At 40.8% G+C, this 18,511-nt stretch overlaps 1 protein-coding gene across 8 annotated transcripts in view; it reads left to right on the top strand.

The window, feature by feature from the left end:
- CIT (citron rho-interacting serine/threonine kinase) overlaps window positions 1-18,511 on the top strand; it is a 68,999-nt gene that overhangs the window by 46,314 nt on the left and 4,174 nt on the right. For 6 of the 8 annotated variants that reach the window (XM_048322977.1, XM_048322973.1, XM_048322972.1 and 3 more), the window contains 22 exons: window positions 3,651-3,848; window positions 4,304-4,497; window positions 4,995-5,130; window positions 5,514-5,618; window positions 6,832-6,972; window positions 7,151-7,258; window positions 7,951-8,113; window positions 8,362-8,526; window positions 8,632-8,769; window positions 9,024-9,204; window positions 9,435-9,526; window positions 9,818-9,922; window positions 10,776-10,945; window positions 11,908-11,988; window positions 12,187-12,322; window positions 13,525-13,664; window positions 14,524-14,616; window positions 15,936-16,044; window positions 16,169-16,297; window positions 16,948-17,028; window positions 17,640-17,718; window positions 17,835-18,026. In XM_048322977.1, the coding sequence (XP_048178934.1) occupies window positions 3,651-3,848; window positions 4,304-4,497; window positions 4,995-5,130; window positions 5,514-5,618; window positions 6,832-6,972; window positions 7,151-7,258; window positions 7,951-8,113; window positions 8,362-8,526; window positions 8,632-8,769; window positions 9,024-9,204; window positions 9,435-9,526; window positions 9,818-9,922; window positions 10,776-10,945; window positions 11,908-11,988; window positions 12,187-12,322; window positions 13,525-13,664; window positions 14,524-14,616; window positions 15,936-16,044; window positions 16,169-16,297; window positions 16,948-17,028; window positions 17,640-17,718; window positions 17,835-18,026 (2,936 nt within the window). The remainder of the gene's footprint in view (window positions 1-3,650; window positions 3,849-4,303; window positions 4,498-4,994; window positions 5,131-5,513; window positions 5,619-6,831; window positions 6,973-7,150; window positions 7,259-7,950; window positions 8,114-8,361; window positions 8,527-8,631; window positions 8,770-9,023; window positions 9,205-9,434; window positions 9,527-9,817; window positions 9,923-10,775; window positions 10,946-11,907; window positions 11,989-12,186; window positions 12,323-13,524; window positions 13,665-14,523; window positions 14,617-15,935; window positions 16,045-16,168; window positions 16,298-16,947; window positions 17,029-17,639; window positions 17,719-17,834; window positions 18,027-18,511) is intronic. The other 2 variants (XM_048322975.1, XM_048322974.1) reach the window with 1 other exon arrangement.

Here is an 18,511-nt window from a genome sequence, read left to right as displayed (position 1 = left end):
GGGATTTCTCTGCCTGAAAAGCTTTGTCTCAGAGAGTAGGTAAAGACAAAAGGAGTCTTATGTCTGCTCTCACTTCCCCCTCACAATAATTTGGGGCTCAGAGACAGCTTTGTCTTGTTTCCTGTTTACTTCTGACAGGTAGCTTTCTGGTAAGGATTAGTGGGGATGGGGAGGAGTGGAAATGGATAGAGCAAAACTATTAGTCTGGAATTACATTAAACTCCAAATAACACACTGCTGATAGCATCCCAAAACAGTTGCCCTTGCTGTGTCCTAGCATCTTTCTGTATGTTTGTTGGTGGCATCTGAGAACTGAGACACCTTTGTGAAGGAATAGGGTATGGAGAAGTTTGCAATCTGCAGTTACTAGTATATAAGTAAAACTCCTTTATTTTCTCCTTTTCTTCATTATTGTGCCTGTGGTTTTGATATGTGGAGCATATGTGGATTAAATTTAGTGCATTTTGTCTGGTATGCAAACCAAATCATCATGGCCCTGATTGTTTGTTGCTCTGATATTTTATTTGGTCCATGGCTGGACAGGTTTGTAGGATTGGGGTAACAGCTGTGAATCTGCTCAGTCTCACTAGAGGAATACTTTGCTTTCCTCAGACTATTCAGTGGGGAGTGAATTATGCTGGATATGGTCCCTTCTACTGAGGAGCCGCTATGCTTGGATTGCTCTGCAGTATTTAAAAATGAGATACAATCCTCTGCATCAGTATAAAATAAACTGTGTGCTTAGATGTGGTGTGCAGTGAACAATTTGTGTAGTTAGATGATATCTCTGTTTTATGGATTACTTGTGATGAAGATGTACATGAATAGAAAATTCCAGTTGCTCTGTGAATGGTGATACAGTGGCTGTCTAGATTGTCTAGAATTGCTTTTCCAAGGTTTCAAGTGTTTGGTTAATTTTATAAACTTAAAATGTGAAGATTTTTCTAATTATATTATGGGTTTCTAAAGGATATAATAGTATTTTCTTACTGACTTTCATTTAATATACTTCACATTTACCTCAGAATAGCTCAGGGTTGGTTGGTTTGTTTTGGGTTTTTTGGGCTTTTTTTTTGCCTGGGGATTTCCTTAACTGAAAAGAAAAATATCTAAAGCTATTAACTCTTTCCAGGTACAGGATTCTGGTAGAGGTTGTATGTATGTATGCCTAAGACAACATTTCCAAATAAATGTGGACTTTTTTTGATCTGTGTTTTCTTTTTTGTTGATCCTCAGGACAGGTATTTATATCGCACCACATCCCATTTTCCTGTGTCAGTATTACCCATTACTCTTTAGGCTTTATGGTGTTAATAAACTCTCTAATCCTGTTGGGTTATACATAGCTGTAGATAGCTATTGGATGTGTTAACAAGTATCCCCTTTCCCCATGAAAAACGGAAGATTGTACCAAGAGGAACAAATTTTCTCTTACTAAAAAATAAATTAAATCTATCAATCTAGATTACATTATATAGATTATAATATATTTGGAATTTAAGACAAGGCGTTTTGGAATTGTCAGTAAATACAGTGTTAGAAGAAGGAAAAAGATCATGTCACATCTTCTGGAACCCTTCTTTCTTAACTGCTTTGTTGTTTGTCTGAAGTTTTCCAGAAATATCCTACTAGGTAAAATGTAGCAGTGAAATATAATATGATCTGGTTTAATTTTACTTGTATTCAGGGAAAGAAGTCAAAATCTCAGAACATAGAATAAAAGGAAATGGGAGCGTAACTTCCAGCCCTTAAGGAATAAAGTCAATTTGAAATACAGCCAGTTTTAATAATTAATTAAGTAGTTGGACATTTTAACTCTGCGTATTACTTTATCCATTTTGTGTTTCCCCCATCTCTGCTTTCTTGTATTTCAAAACTAGCTTAATATTTTTTTAATTGACATTACTTGTACTAGTATATAAAATAGATGTGGAAGAAACCATAAATGTGTAAAGTATATCTTGAAACTGCCTAGATACACGGTGTGGTTAAACATAAAATTAAAACAAGTGGAAGAAAAAGTGAGTTTCTTATCTGGCAGTTAGTAGAGATCTCAGCTGTTGTGAGAGCAGTAGGTAAAACACTGTAAAAACAAATGTTCTTTTGCTCCTTCTTGTTTGTATAAACATATCTAAGTTCTTATTTCTGTAGCAATATAGGCACTAACATGTCCTTATGACACAGGCTGCCCTCTCTGAAAGCTTGATGCAAACAATGCAGAACAAAATGTGTGTTTTGAACAAGGCAGTGAGAGTGCTCAGAAACAAACGCATTTTCAGATTTCTTTAGAAATGTTGTGTTCTGAAGTGTGAATCGTCTTGATTTGACCCTGAACATATGGGTGGCAGGAACTCCCCTTCACCCAGCAGGGAGTAATGGCTTTTTCTGCTCACAGTTTAAAAACCAAATACTGTTAATTTAGCTCTAGGGGAGGCATGGTAAAAGGCTGCCAAAATATGCGTTACGGATTCTTCAAAAAGAAACGGTTGTCATCTTTCCAGAGAGCTGAGAAGAGCCATGTGCTCTATCCTCTACTGCTTTAGTTGTTTAAGTCCTTGGCTAGTGTAGGAAATTGGAACATTTAAATTTGAATGTGTGGCCAACTGTGCTCTGAGATTTTTTTTTTTTTCCCCCATTTAATGAAGTATCCTATTCACTTTTCTTTGACATCCAGGTAAAAGAGCCTCTAGAACATATTTTTAAGGGTTGAATGTGAATTGTATAGAGTTTACCAGTTTCTGAAATTCTTTATATTAAGCTGATTTCAAGATTATACTGAGGTTTCTTTCTCTTCTGTTGTGGTGATATTGCTTTTGAGTTAGGAGGAGGTACATATTCATCCACCCAGTGTTCAGGCCTTTCATTCATAAAAACCAACTATGAAAATGGCCCACTGTTGTTTATATTTGTCTTTAAATTGGAGGGGACTGTGGTTTAAAGCATTTAGTGTAATGCTCTTCTGATTAAACAAATATATGCTCCCATTTTGGCAAAGACCTTGTTGAGTTTTTGCTTTTCACTGATTTTCCGTGTTGTGTTCCCACACTGGTTTCTTCCCTCATGTGTCCCCAGCTGCCATCCATAACACTGTTACTTTCATAGAATGCATTTCTTAATATTTTTCTGCCTTTCCTGGTTACACCCAGTGTTACATGTAATAATATAAGCAATTCCCAGGGATATCCATCAGGTTGCACTGCCTCCATTGCACCTCTTGGTCTGTTTTCTTCAATACCACACTTTGAAAGCCTTTCTGAGACTAATTAGCCCCATTGTGCTTAGGGGAGATTGAGGCAAAAAAAAGGTAAAGTGCTTTGGCAAAAAGTCTCTGTAAGTCAGCAGCAGAGCTGAGAATCCAGTCAGAACTCCTAGCTCCCAATCAAGTGCTTTAGCTATGATAGGTCTCTCAAATAATAAATTACATTGCAGCATATTTATGCTCTGAACCAGATTTTAAAAAAGCTGTTTTCTCTAAGACACAAAACTCTACTCCTAATCCAAGCACATTCCTATGCACAAATATCTACCACTATAATACTGCTTTTGTTTAAATTAGAAAGAATGTAAAAGCTTGGCAATAAGTAATTCTGTGTGAGAACACTTTTTCAAAAACCTGTGCTCACTCACAAGTAATTTATTTTTATTTCTAGGTGATTTCAGATTTGGAAGAGCAGCTGAACCAGCTCACTGAAGACAATGCAGAGCTGAACAACCAGAATTTCTTCCTGTCCAAACAACTCGACGAGGCCTCAGGGGCCAGTGACGAGGTTGTCCAGTTGCGGAGTGAAGTTGATCATCTCCGCCGAGAGATAACTGAGAGAGAGATGCAGCTGACCAGCCAGAAACAAGTAAGGCTCTCTAAGCCTAAGTCAGGAGCTTTTTGGGGGAGCTGGCAAAAATTCCTTTTACATCTGGAAACTCATAACATATGATGATGCTGCTGGGGGCAGTGGCACTTAAGCCTTCCTTCCCAGGGCAGTTGAGTGAATGGAAACATTTGGTATTTCCCATCATGTTTTTACACAATTTTATTTAGAAATCTTGCACTCTGAAGGCATTGTAATTTAGAATTACTCATTTTAATTTTGTGACTCTGGAAATCTCAAAATGTTCATAATGAGATTGACCTGACATTATCGGCGATCACAAGTGAATGTACGGGAGCCTTGAAGTAAACAGGCTGTGATTTCCCAGCTCCTGTTTGCCGCCGATTTGCATGTACTGTAATTGAAATAGTAAGGCTGAAGCTGAAAGTGCACGCTTGATGTGGGATGTGAGAATTGATAGGAGGATTTATTTTTAGACTATGGAGGCCTTGAAGACAACATGCACGATGCTGGAAGAACAAGTAATGGACTTGGAGGCCCTGAATGATGAACTCCTGGAGAAAGAGCGCCAGTGGGAAGCATGGAGAAATGTTCTAGGGGATGAGAAGTCCCAGTTTGAATGTCGAGTTAGAGAGTTGCAGAGGATGCTGGATACTGAGAAACAGAGCAGGTCTCTCTCCCTTCCTTCCCTTTTATTAACTTTTATGAAAATGCTCTATAGAAGCTAGTACAAAAATTATATTTAGCATAGGATATGGGAGTTGGAGCTAAATATAAAATCTTGTGAGGTAGTTCGAAAAAGGGTTTATTAGTTAATAGTCATCTCTGATATTGTTCCTTTTGTTTCTGTGCAAGTGAACAATTCAATGGGAGTGGTATTTGTAATTTATAAAATGTCTTGATTTATTATCTTCTATTTTATTTTATGGAAAAATAGTCTTTGCTCCTGACTGTTCCTGTGGGGTCTTGAAATTTTTAAGGTTGTAGTTCTAGCAGGGGCAGGAACAGGGTTATATAATATAAAAGTGTTGCAGCAAACAGTCTGGCTTTCTAAAGAAACATCTTGAATTTGAGGCAACCTATGAAAGAGTTATTGATGCTACTGCCTGCTAGGGAGAGGTCAAGCCTGAAAGGAGTTAGGTAACATTATTTTCCATTTTAATGCAGAGTGAGAGCAGATCAGCGTATTACTGAGTCTCGCCAGGTGGTAGAACTGGCTGTCAAGGAACACAAGGCAGAGATTCTGGCCCTGCAGCAAGCACTCAAGGAACAAAAACTCAAAGCAGAGAGCCTTTCTGATAAGGTAAGTAACTTTCAATCCTAGACTTTCATAATTAGATGAAATAGTTTTCCAGTGATACTACTTTTAGAAATGTGGCATTGAGCAGCTTTTTTCAAGATATAGAGACAAATTAAAAAGACTGGAGGGCATAGAACAGAATTCTATCTTCAAGCCAAAGACCTCAGATTTTCTTTGAAAAAGACTAAAGCAGACAGCAGCCTATGATGCCTGGTATGAAGTCCTTCTTGGTATCTGCATTTCAACAAGCCAAAATGTCTTTTGGCTGGTTTTTCCCCAGCAACCAAAGGCTCATTTGTCTTTAGCATGTTCTTGGTGAAGTTGGATTTTAAGACTGTGGAACTATATTTGTTAGTGTTCCGTGTTATTCTGACCCTCTTTCCCAGCTCAATGACCTGGAGAAGAAGCATGCCATGCTGGAGATGAACGCCCGCAGTTTACAGCAGAAGCTTGAGACAGAAAGGGAGCTCAAGCAGAGGCTTCTGGAGGAGGTAACCTTGGAGATTCATGTTAGAACTTCAGAAGGTTCCACATCTTGAGGAGGGGAGGTTGTGTGAATAAGAGTTACACATCCATCATTCTCTTCTATATAACTGGGGAAATTAATCAAGTTGAGGGAGTTGTTTTTACTTAAAACTTTGCGAAGTGTATGGCCATGTCGGGGAGCAGTAAAAGTGAACTGCTCCTCAGGGGCAGGTGAGCTGGGAGCCAAAGGGGAAAGCATGCCAGGCAAGGACAGGACCTTGCAGCCTGCAGGCTCAGACCACAGTACCTGAAGATTTGGTGAAGGTACCAGTGATCATTATAGAAGCCTCTAACAATGAGGCACATCTTAGGTCAGGTCTGCAAGGCCAGGTCTGTGCCCAGGCACAGCTCTGACCAGGCCAAGTGTAAGGGCCACAGCTTAAAACCAGCTCTGGAGCCAACATGCTGAGGATGCACACCTGGAGGCCACAGGTGAGACTTCTCACAGCTCTTTTCATCATTAATTTGGGTCACAGGAGTTGGATCCAAGGTCACACACCTGCACCATATCAGGAAGTAATTGAATGCAGGCCACCAGTTCTGGGTGGTGGGGCAAGAGGCTCCAGAGGTGGATTTCGGGGGTAATTATGGACAATTAGGGCAATTAAAGCCTTTATTCTTGGGGTACTACTAACAGCTCACCCACTCCTTTATGCATCACCAGGAAAGATTTCTGGCTCTTCCTGTGTAACATAGGAGCGTTCATGGTTTTCCTAGTCAGGGACTTTCTTGTCAAGAAAGTGCAAATCCTAAAAGAATTAGGAATATTTTGTCATGTGCCCTCTTCTGGTGTTAATTGGAGACGAAGATGTAAACAGCTGGCCATTATTTTCCTTATCTTATGTGACTATGACTGTCCTGGTCTATAGTAAAGATTACCGTTTTAATTTATTTTTACAAAGCACTGAGATGGCTTCTGGTGGTTGTACAGAGAGAGCTTGAGAAAATGGTGTTGCTGCAGATTAACATAAATACACAGAAATGCTTGTCTAGTCATAATGCATTCTGAAAGGAGTCTTCTACAATATTGTAATTTCCCATCTTTTGAAGAGTTGTGTGTTTATTTATAAGTTCTGCAATGATGATTATTTTACAAGGAGTGATAACATTTAATAGCTTTTACTTACAAACAAGAAGACAACAAACCTAAAACACTGGCTTTTGTTTTGCTTTTAACAGCAGGCAAAGCTGCAGCAGCAAATGGATCTGCAGAAAAATCACATCTTCCGCCTGACTCAAGGTCTGCAGGAGGCTCTGGACCGAGCAGATCTTCTGAAGACTGAAAGAAGTGACCTGGAGTATCAGCTGGAAAACATTCAGGTGAGGGTGAGGAAGCAGGGCAGCACTCTGCCTCATTCTCTGTGAGGCTTTAGGATGTGATTGACAGTTTCTGTGTGACACTTTCCTTACAGTATTTTTTAGCTCTGTTTTGCTATCAAGTTATTAGTTTGTTTCTTCTGTTAAGATGAAATTTCTTACATCTGTGTGTGATTCACAGGTTCTCTATTCCCATGAAAAAGTGAAAATGGAGGGCACTATTTCTCAGCAAACTAAACTCATTGATTTCCTGCAGGCAAAGATGGACCAACCAGCAAAAAAGAAAAAGGTGGGTGAAGAAGGTTTGAGAGGAATGGAATTAAATGGTTTTGTAATTAGTTATGTGCTGTGTATTCTTAATATTCTGTTTTATCTTTCTTTGTGTAACAAAATGTTGTCCTCATTTAAGACCATTCTGAGTTGTTGAACACAAACTTTCCTAGGCAGAATGTGTTCTTTGTGGCTTTTCTGGTATTTTGTTATTCCTACAACACTTAGGTTACAACCCAGTAGCTACACTTCAGTGAGGCTGTAGAAATACAGAATTTTAAGCATGTTTTTTTAAATGGTAAGTATGTATATGTGTATGAACCTATCGTGTATCTAGAGTGGTTGTCCTGTAGTCACAGCATAGGACTGATTAGTCAGGCGATGTGACTTGTGTCACATCTTTGTCATAAGCTCTTCTGTCATTTTGAATGAAGTAATTTAATTTTAACCACATATTTTGAGATCCTTTGTTTAGATGCTTTCGGAAACTCCAGATGTGAGTACTAACAGGTAATGTATGTCCCTCTTTAAATTAATCCGTATCTTGGCATTTTTCTCTCCAGTGCCAATATGAACTAAAAATCCATCCTTACTCATAACAGAATTGCCATTAGGCCCTCTGGCCAGACTGCCACTAGCTAGTGTCACTTTGCCTAGTTTAAGCCATCTCTTGCTAGGAGTTAGGAGTTGTCTGTGTGTTTCTGTTGCTAGGGCCTGTTTAGTCGGCGGAAAGAGGACCCTTCTTTACCCACACAGGTTCCCCTGCAATACAATGAGCTGAAAGTGGCACTGGAGAAGGAGAAGGCTCGTTCTGCTGAGCTGGAGGAGGCTCTACAGAAAACACGCATTGAACTCAGATCTGCTCGTGAAGAAGGTAGGGGTTTACAGAAAAGGTGAATCTGGAAGGAGGCACACAATTTTGGTCTGAAAAATGTGCCTTCAATTGTGTGCCACTCTATCAGTAACATATATGTTGTTTAATTATTACTACTTCTGTGAAGTTACAATAAGGCTACACTTCATTCTGTGGGCTGTAACTGCTGACTGGTCACACAGAGCCCTGCTAGGAACCAGGGTGCCATGTTGGTTATGTTAACCAGTGGCATTTGTCTTGTCTGTTAGCTGCTCATCGGAAAATATCCGACCACCCTCACCCCTCCACCCCAGCCACAGCCAGGCAGCAGATCATCATGTCTGCCATGGTCCGCTCCCCAGAGCACCAGCCCACACCCATCAGTCTGCTGGCTCCACCCTCCAGCCGCAGGAAGGAATCCTCCACGCCAGAGGGTAGGCTCCTGCTCAGCTCCTGGTAGTGTTTTTCTATCCATGTCAATGCCATCTCTTTATTTATTTTTTTTTTTTACCCTGCTGATGAGTTTTGTCCCTTGGCAGAGTACAGCCGGCGTCTGAAAGAGCGAATGCACCACAACATCCCCCATCGCTTCAATGTGGGGCTGAACATGAGGGCGACCAAGTGCGCCGTGTGCCTGGACACGGTGCACTTCGGCAGACAGGCCTCCAAGTGTCTGGGTAAGAGCAAAACACAGCACAACTTAGGGGCAGGAGAAGGCATCAGCCATCTAGAACAGGGAAAGAAACGACTAAGTATGAAGACTCTGAAACTACTTGGTGCAAACATTCTACATCAGACAACATCTGATGGTTCGGAGTGGAAGGGGAACCTTGGAGAAGCTGGGATTTGTGTGTTAGAAGCTGAGGCAGCTGTGTCATGATTTTTTTTTTTTTGGTCATTTAACAGAAGATTTTTCCTGTCCTCTTGTCAGAATGCCAGGTGATGTGTCACCCAAAATGCTCAACTTGCTTACCAGCTACTTGTGGGCTGCCAGCAGAATATGCCACGCACTTCTCGGAAGCGTTCTGCCGGGATAAGATGAATTCCCCTGGCCTGCAGATGAAGGAGCCAAGCACCAGTCTGCATCTTGAAGGATGGATGAAAGTGCCAAGGTATAAACAGGAATCTTGGTGCCATGTCAGGTGCTGAAATACTTGGCCTTATATTATCCTGGCTCTTAAAATGAGTTAATTGGTATAGGCCCATTACGTGGGCATTACAATTGCCACCACCATAATTACAATTACTACCACTGAAACTTCTCTTTTATAGGAGTTGCATGCTTGCTTTATGTAGAATACAAGCAGGAAGTCCAACATGGCTTTGTGCTTATTTTCCTCAGGAATAATAAACGTGGGCAACAGGGCTGGGACAGGAAGTATATTGTCCTGGAAGGAACCAAAGTGCTCATTTATGATGCAGAAGCAAGAGAAGGTAACTTAGAATTTCTAGCAAGGACATATTTTTTAAATCTTAAGATATTGTTTGGTGAGTTGAGAGGCTTAAAGATTATTACTGTTTGCTATGGCTGTACCAAATTTAGCTAAATCTTCAGTGATAAGGCAACATTATTTTTTTCTAGACCCTTAGCCATTTTATTAGCTGGCATGTCATAATAATCCAGCTGTGAAAACATACAGTGTGCATCCACTTCATTTTGCTATCACAGTTATTTTCTTGCTACCTGTTTGTCCATTCCTAATCTGTCTCCCCATCCTCCTGCAGCTGGACAGAGGCCTCTGGAGGAATTTGAGCTCTGCCTTCCTGATGGTGATGTAACTGTTCATGGAGCTGTAGGAGCTACTGAGCTTACCAATACAGCAAAGACAGGTGAGAATCTTACATAGATGAGGTCAAATGGATTTCATCTGCCTTGCCATCAGTTAGCCTTGTTTGGCTGAACAGAATTTTCTCCCTCAAGCTTTCATTCTGTAATGCTGTGATTTACCTCCATCTGAATTAGGGGAATAGCTCAGCACTCCAGATCTAGTTACACCCAGGCTGTTGCTTCTGTTGTGGTAAAACTGTGGTTAATATAGTCATCAACTCAAATGGAAGTAAATTTTAAGAGATTTGTAGCATAAACACTTGGTTTATTTAAATTTCTTCTCTATTAACTGTGATGTATAACTCCTGCCACCATTGTGCTCTGACCAGAAAGCCATTAACTTAGGAATGCTGTGGGGTATATACAGGCTCATATTATGAAAAAATGTTGATGTGTTGATTTGTATGTACTGAACAGAACTGATGGATAAGATTCTGTATGTCTTGACTGTTACATTAAAGGATACAGACTGTTAAAAACAAAGGTTTCCATAACCAATTTTTACAGATTTTTCTTAATCAGTACAGGGAAAACTTTAGTCAAGTGGCTGGTTTTGGTTTGGGTTTTTTTTCCCCACAATGAAATTTCTTTCTTTTTTGAATAAAAGGCAAGAAATTATTTTTGTTTAGTTAAAGACAGCCTTGTATGTATGGATTGCATACATCCAGCTAATATTTAGGTGTAAGTAGCTAGCCTGTGCAGGACCTGTAAAGGAGAAACCAATGTGTAAATTGCCATGGTACGTCATGATAAATACAACTTCTCTCCAATGAGGCTGAAAGGTGTTGATTTTAAGTCCACTGACAATATTCCAAAAACTAATCTAAGTCTTATTCTATCTATATAACATCTCAGATGTGCCATATATCCTAAAATTGGAGTCTCATCCACACACCACTTGCTGGCCTGGTAGAACACTCTACCTGTTAGCACCCAGCTTCCCTGACAAACAGCGCTGGGTCACAGCACTGGAATCAATAGTGGCAGGTGGGAGAGTTTCCAGAGAAAAAGCTGAGGCTGATGCTGTGAGTATAAAAGTTTCATTTAATAATAAAATATTCTGGGAGGGAGCAGAGTTTTGAAAAATATTTTTTCAGTATTTGACATACTGAGGTTTAACTGAAGGTAAGTTATTGCTTCTGCCTCATAATATGAGCACCAGGAGCCAGTTCACTGTGAGACCAATGCTATGTATTACAATACCCTTCTTTAGACTTGGGGAGTGTAGTAAGAGGATCCCAAAATACCTCTGTAATTCCAGCAGGGGAAGGAAGAGCAGTTAGGACATGGTTTTAGTCCAGTCTCATAAGGTACCACATGGAATGATCAAACCTTAAAAGAAGCAAAAACTCCCTCCCCTCCCATTCTTAGAGAGTCAGAAGTTTTATGTTTCTTGTTGTGTGGGGAGGTGTGCGCTTTTTAGTTTAAGTTTTATTCCTAATAAGAGGTTAAACAGATTTGCTTAGGTTTTGGATAGCCTTTCTCATATTGTTACACTGATGACTCTCTATTTTCTGGTAAAGGGAGATTGGATTCTATGGCATTGCATAAGAGAATGTTAGCTCTGGAGGTACGAAATATGTGACTGCAGGAAATCCTCTTTTTTTCTCAGGCTCACATTCCTTTTGTCTCTGAGAAAAATACATGCTCCCACCAACATTTATACTTTTCTTTAAATCCTTCCCCTTGGAAAATTCCACTGCTCTGTTGTAGGACATTGGGGAAAATGGAAAGGATAGAGGCAACAGTGGGTTCTGTCTGAATTTTGGATAATTCTGATCAGTTCCCCTTACTGCGTTTAAGGTAGATAAAAGTTTACTAATTCTTTTGTAGGAGGCATCCCTGCAACTTTTAGCTTTCTGAGAAAAAGAAATCTGTGCCAAGCTTTTTGCTTGTCTGAAATTATGACCTCACATTGTTAAAATACTCACAGATAAAGAGATGAAGATTAACTCAACAAGAAAAACAAAATTTTTATCATTTGCAGAAACTGCTGGGGAACTCCCTGCTGAAGCTGGAGGGTGAAGACCGTTTAGATATAAATTGCACAATGCCCTTCAGTGACCAGGTAATGGTCTTGTTCACTTGGGTCTTTCTCAGTAGTGGATAATTGATTCAGGGAAACGGTATCTTGATGGCAATATGTGTAATTATGCACTTATTTGTGGGTTTGATTTTTCTCTTCACTGCTAAAGAGTGTCATGCAAGTTGCTCTTGGAGCATTCTTTGTTCTCCTCATGTAGTGCTATTTTTTCCCCTGTTGTAGGTAGTACTGGTGGGTGCAGAAGAAGGTCTCTATGCCCTGAATGTACTGAAGAATTCCTTAACACACATCCCAGGAATGGGTGCTGTCTTCCAAATTCACCTCATCAAAGATCTGGAGAAGCTACTCATGATAGCAGGTACAGGGCTGTGTGTTCCCATTGGCTCTGCAGTGGCTTTGTGCTGCCAGGTCCTGCTTGCCTTTGGATTCATTCCAGGCTTTTGTCTGGTTTTTTATCAGCAAATTGTCAGGAATTACTTGCTGTGGTTAACAGAGTCTTGTCTGAGGCTGGCTGGCAAGGGATTATGTATGTGAATGAAGGCTCAGTTAAACCTTCATGAGAAGGTGATTTCAGAGCTGAGGGAGGGAAGAACCAGAGACAAAACATTTCCAGGTTAGAGGTCAGTTGTCATTTTAAGTTCAATTTAAAAAGTGTTGAGCTAATGAGTGAACATCTCTTCGTAATTATTGCATAACCTTTTTAATGTAATTAACTCTTTGAGGACTGCTAGGTGATCACTGACATAGGGGCATAGGGCCAACTCTTATCCTCTCTTGCCCTGTAACAAAGCTGGGACTCCTGTCACGATTTAAGATTACTTTATGAAAGGAACACCAGCTTTAATCTCTCCATCTGTGGTTTTCCAGAGATAATCCTTCCCACACAGATGTAGGCATGCTGAACATTATCATGTATCTTCATCTGAAAGCCCAAATTATCGAAGTGTCTATATGACATTTGTAGGGAATGAAAAATAAATTCTCTCTCTTGTTCTGCTTGTTTTGTGTTTTTTTTTCCTGGTAAGGATTTAAGATGTCCATGGTTTATTTGTGTCAGGGTGGTAGAGAACAAAGCAAATCTCAACATAATGAGAAGGCTGTGTTAGTCTGTCACTGGACTTCTGAGAGGAATTGGCCTTGGGCTATAATGCAATTCATTAGGGCAGTTCTTGGAAATCCCTTACCAGTTCTGTTGGCACAGAGTGATTAAAACATCTTTTACTTGAAGAAGTTCTGAAGGGCAAAATAAAACTTCCTGGCTAATTTTGAATAGTGTCTTAATGAGGCCACAATTACTCTGTTCTGCTAACTTCAGCAACACTAATAATCTATGCAGAGAATTGCTGTTCTTCTGGTGGATTTACTGCCTGTTGTGGCGTTGGGTTTTTGTAAGTTTTCTGTTTCAGTTTGAATAGGAATAATATGGAATGAATTCTACATGGTACCTTGTGACTGTTTGCACAGTAACAGCCTGTAACAATGAGCTGCTTGTTTAGGTATGACTTCGGTAGAGAATAGGGAGTTCTCCCTTGATGAAATGCAACCTTTTTTTGTTTCCAGGAGAAGAAAGGGCTCTGTGTCTTGTTGATGTAAAGAAAGTGAAGCAGTCATTAGCCCAGTCTCACCTCCCAGCCCAGCCCGATGTCTCACCAAATGTCTTTGAGGCTGTCAAAGGATGTCACCTTTTTGCTGCTGGCAAAGTAAGTTACAGCTCCCTCGTGCCCCCTGACCACCTGTTATACTGCTCTGAGTTTAATATTAACCAAATCAGCATCTTCATTCCACTGGCAACACATCCAAGGTCTATATTCTTGTTTTGAATATTTTTCTTCAAATAAGGAGAATGTATGGGCTGAAGGGAGGCTGAGCTGGAGACAGAATGGGGGATCTGGTGCTAATGTGGAGCAATTCAGTCAGGATGCCATGATGGTATAGCCTAAACTGCTAGGTAGTAAGAAATCCAGCATAGCATGGTACTACTGTCTCCTCACTATTGACTGTAATTTTGAGATTTTTAGTTAGTGAATTCTATCCAGTCTTTGTTCTTGAATGTCATGCTTCCAGGCTAGCAAATTTCCTTAGGTGTTTGTGTCACTTTAATTCTAGACATTTACACAGGTTATTGGTTTTAGTGTGGAGCATTAAACCACAGCCAAAATTCTCATTAACAATTACTTCTATGGCTTACCTTGGTAACAAACTGAACACCACTCATTTCAAAGTGATGCTTAAGTCAAGTTTCAAGGGTTAAAATATAGATCTAACATATTTCAATTTGTCAATCCCTTTTCTGTGGGAAACTTTCTAATTTTTTCTTAATGTCTTTCAAGCATAAAAGAAATCATAGAAGCCATTTAAATTCACGTTCTTTTTTGAGAATATGAAGAGGCTTTTCATTATTTCATGAATTCACAGTAATTACCCTATTAAAAGACGTACTTGCTTATCTCTTCAAAGTTCTTTTTGTGGCAAGAGGTGGTTCTCAGATCCATTTCACATGCTCAGCAATAGAATTTACTTTATTGCCATCCTGAGCTATGCTTGTTATCTTCCTTACAGGTTGAGAACAGTCTTTGTATCTGTGCAGCCATGCCCAATAAAGTGGTGGTTCTGCGATACAATGAGAGCTTAAGCAAGTTCTGTATCAGAAAGGTGAGTTTAGTAGCTCCCTGCAATAGCTGAGGTAATTCACATAGTGTTCTAAGCCTTTGCTTTGGAGCAAACATCTAAAACCTTTCTGTGTGCATGAGAACATTTGTTTGCCAGCTAAAATGATAACAAATTGAACCGTGCACTGACTCAAAGTGGAGTAGGCAGAAATTTCCTTTAATAAGAGCTGACATTTTTGGAGAGATGCAGAACAGAACTGTGATTTTTTTTGAGATATTGGACTGAGCTGTCATCATATCCTCAGAGATCTCTCCTCAGGACAAAATGTTTAAATACCACCTGCCTTAAAACAGGCTGGTGCCCAGAAACTCATGTCCTCTCCTATTCACAAATTAAAGGATGCTCCAGTCGAACTACAACTCCCTGGGAGATTCTGCAGGTGACTTTGAAGGCACCAGTTAATTTTACAGTGTGGCTGAGGCTGTTATCCCTGAGTGCTATGTGGGCACTGCTGGAGAGAAGCAATGGGCACAGTCATGCAGATCTGGGCTCCTCAGGAGGAAAGCCATAAATAATGGAGATCTCGGCACAAACAATGTGGATGCCAGCTAACCTGGAATGTGTACAAGCATTGTAGCTGATACCAACTCCTGCTCACAGCAAGGAACGCTGAGGGTGTATAGCCCTTCCTCTGACAGGGGTTACATGCAGAACATGCAAAAGTGTGTTTTAGCGGGCAGGTTTTCCCTATCTCCACTAATCCAGACAACTGAATTTAGATCCTAACAAGATGGCAGCAAGCCCAGAATATGCTTTTCTTTCCTGCCAACTAAATTTCCAGATAAAGTAGGATTTATGCAAGGAATCTTGTCCTCAGAAGATCTCAGGATCTGTATGTTGTGTCAGGCTAGCCTGCAGAGCTATCCCAGCTGTTCAGTCACAAGGCAGGTCTTGGTGGACATCTCTCTGTCATTGTACAAAGAAGGAAGGAAGGAAGATTGGCTGTGACCTACTGTAAACAAGGAGCTGCTCAATACTGCTCCAGAAAACTGAGCTGCAGAGCAGAAGAACGTCTTCCAGAACAGTATATTCTTCCAAAAGGAAGGGGATCTTATTAGGGTTAGCACCTCAAGGCGAGTTGATATGCAAGTCTACATTCAAGCATCACTTCCAACAAAACAAAACTTTCTTCTAGCAAGAGTTTCTGTCCAGATGCTTTTTAGAGGCTCTTAGGGTCTTTGAGGTTGCCATCTCTCTCCCTTTTGAAAGATAAATGTAGCAATATACAACCTTCCAGACTGAGCGCTATCTGTAAGCTGGTACAGGGAACTAATATCTGTCCATACTGTCCTTTTTTCCAGGAGATTGAAACCTCTGAGCCTTGCAGCTGTATCCATTTGACCACTTACAGCATCATCATTGGCACCAACAAGTTCTATGAAATTGAGATGAAGCAGTACACACTGGAGGGTAGGAGACAATTCCTGAGGAATGTTCCAAGTGGCTCCACAGGTTCTTTTATAGGGCTTTTCGAAAGCAGTTTAGGAAAAAAGGTTGGTGCAAATCAAGGTGTTTTTCTCCATTCTCTTTGCAGAGTTTTTGGATAAAAATGACCACACTTTGGCCTCTGCTGTGTTTGCTGCTTCCACCAACAGTTTTCCAGTCAGTATCATCCAAGTGAACCCAGCAGGGCAGAGGGAGGAGTATCTGCTGTGTTTCCATGGTAAGTGGTGCTAGTGTTGTACCACTCCTGTTCTCTGAGCTGCAGAAGGTACCTAAGTGCTGTTGAATTTTGCACAACCTGCTTTGGCTTTCTCCATGCCTGTGGATCAGTTGCTGAGTGTAGACTTCTGTGCCTGAGGGAAGGACCACAAGCAGTGTGTTAAGTGCAAACAGGTGTTTGATTACCCTGATAAGGTGTTCAGGGGCTCTCAGATTGGGCTTTGTCTGGTTTCCATGCAGACAGATGAGAGTTTTTAACCTTCTTGTGATTAAGTAAGAGAGGGTGTTACTTTTTTCTATAGCTGCTTTTGTTGCCCTCTTAGATACTGTCATGAGAATGCATACATCTTCAAAAGCCCACTAGCAGTAATTTTGGGTGAGTAATGGTAGGAGTCTCATCACCTTCCCAACTGTAGATTAAATAATAACCTTACCTTAGCTGGAACAAAGAGACCTAGAATTGCAGCACCTTTTGGCCTGGCAGTATTCCTACATCTAACCAATTCCATGGCATTTAGAGTAATTCATGGCACTCTGGGATTTGCAGGATGTCCCTGATAAAAAGCCCAGGAACAATTGCCTTTGTCCCTTCAAAATAAATGAATAAAATTCAGGCCAATGCTCATGACATGATGTGACCTCTCTTGGCAGAGTTTGGTGTCTTTGTGGATTCCTATGGAAGACGCAGTAGGACAGATGACCTGAAATGGAACCGCTTGCCCTTAGCTTTTGGTAGGTGTTGAGGGACATTCCCTTGGATTACGGAAATTACTGAAACCAGGAAGCATCCTTGTGGAATGGGTAGTCTGCACTGAGCCCTTCTGTCTCCTTTTCCCTCTCCCAATTCTTCCAGAAGCTATGGATCTTTTTCCCACGATTTAAGCTCACTATAAATCCAGATGGCAAACCTTCTGAAATATAAGCCATTTAAGGAAAACTAAACCAAAGTTCCATTTCCTTAATGTTCCTAGTCTGACACTGATTGAACTGGCTAGTGGAATTTTTAACCATGCTCTAAGTTTCTGAAATAGTGAAGAATATGAGGGCTACATATTCTCCCTCAAGCCTTTTGGCACTGCCTAATGAGATTTTTTTCAGTTAATAGTCTGGCTTTAATGCCTTTTTTATGATACTTTGGTTAGTAAAGTCCTTGAGACACGGTTTCAAAGCAACAATTCTTTAAGCTTGCATCTCCCCACTTAGTGTCTGTGTCATTACATAAAATGTATTCTTTAGTTTTCCCACAGGGCTGTCAGTCTCTCTTGTGCTTGCTGTTGTGTTTTAGAAGTTTTTAATAGAGAATGTATTCTGTGTTTTTTCCTGCCTTTGCACTGCTCCTTCAGCCTACAGGGAGCCCTATCTGTTCGTGACCCACTTCAATTCCCTTGAAGTGATCGAGATTCAGGCACGAGCTTCTCTAGGGTAAGTTGTTCTCTTTTCATTCCTTTGAACAGCCTGTTTTGCATAAATATGCGAACTTGCCAGGAAAAGGTACTGTGCTGCTACTGTAATGGGCTTTTTCCTGCAATTTTCCCCAGAACTCCAGCACGAGCCCACTTGGAGATACCAAACCCACGGTACCTTGGGCCTGCAATCTCCTCGGGAGCGATCTACTTGGCCTCCTCCTACCAAGACAAGCTAAGGGTGATCTGCTGTAAAGGCAATCTGGTGAAGGAGACCAACAATGAGCAGCAGCAGCAGCACCACAGAGGCTCCTCTGCCACGCGCAGGTATGGTGACATCAGGGTGTCATGGTGACATCGGGGTGTTACAGTCCCTGGGTGCCTCAGGAGCAAACTTCCCTCCTGATGCCTTTTCCCCTGGCATGGTGGGATGCCCTTGTTCTGTTCCTAGAGGCTGATGACAGCCAGTTACTGTAATGCTGGAATAGAGTCACTAATGGCTTAACATCCAGAAGGAAACAAACAGCAGCTCTAGGAAGATGTGGATAATCTCCATAAAAGCTTTGTGACCTTGTGCTGGTTTGCTTTGTTGTTGTGATAGAACTCTGGCTTCAAAGCTTTTTGAGCTCAGATGCTGTTGATTATTACACTAAACATGGCTTGGCTGTAACAAGCTGTAAAGCAAGAGCCCCCTTCTATCAAATAATGAGTGTGCCTTAGGGAGACAGTGCTGGAAAGTTGTGATGTGATACACAGGTAATTAGATACGGGGGCTGATGGTGCCACAGTGTGCACATGACACTGAGAAATTG

Source organism: Corvus hawaiiensis, chromosome 18, assembly GCF_020740725.1.
Source record: "Corvus hawaiiensis isolate bCorHaw1 chromosome 18, bCorHaw1.pri.cur, whole genome shotgun sequence".
Classification (NCBI taxonomy): Eukaryota; Metazoa; Chordata; class Aves; order Passeriformes; family Corvidae; genus Corvus; species Corvus hawaiiensis.
The sequence above is the reverse complement of the archived record's forward strand: the minus strand, read 5'-3'. Positions and strand labels throughout refer to the sequence as shown.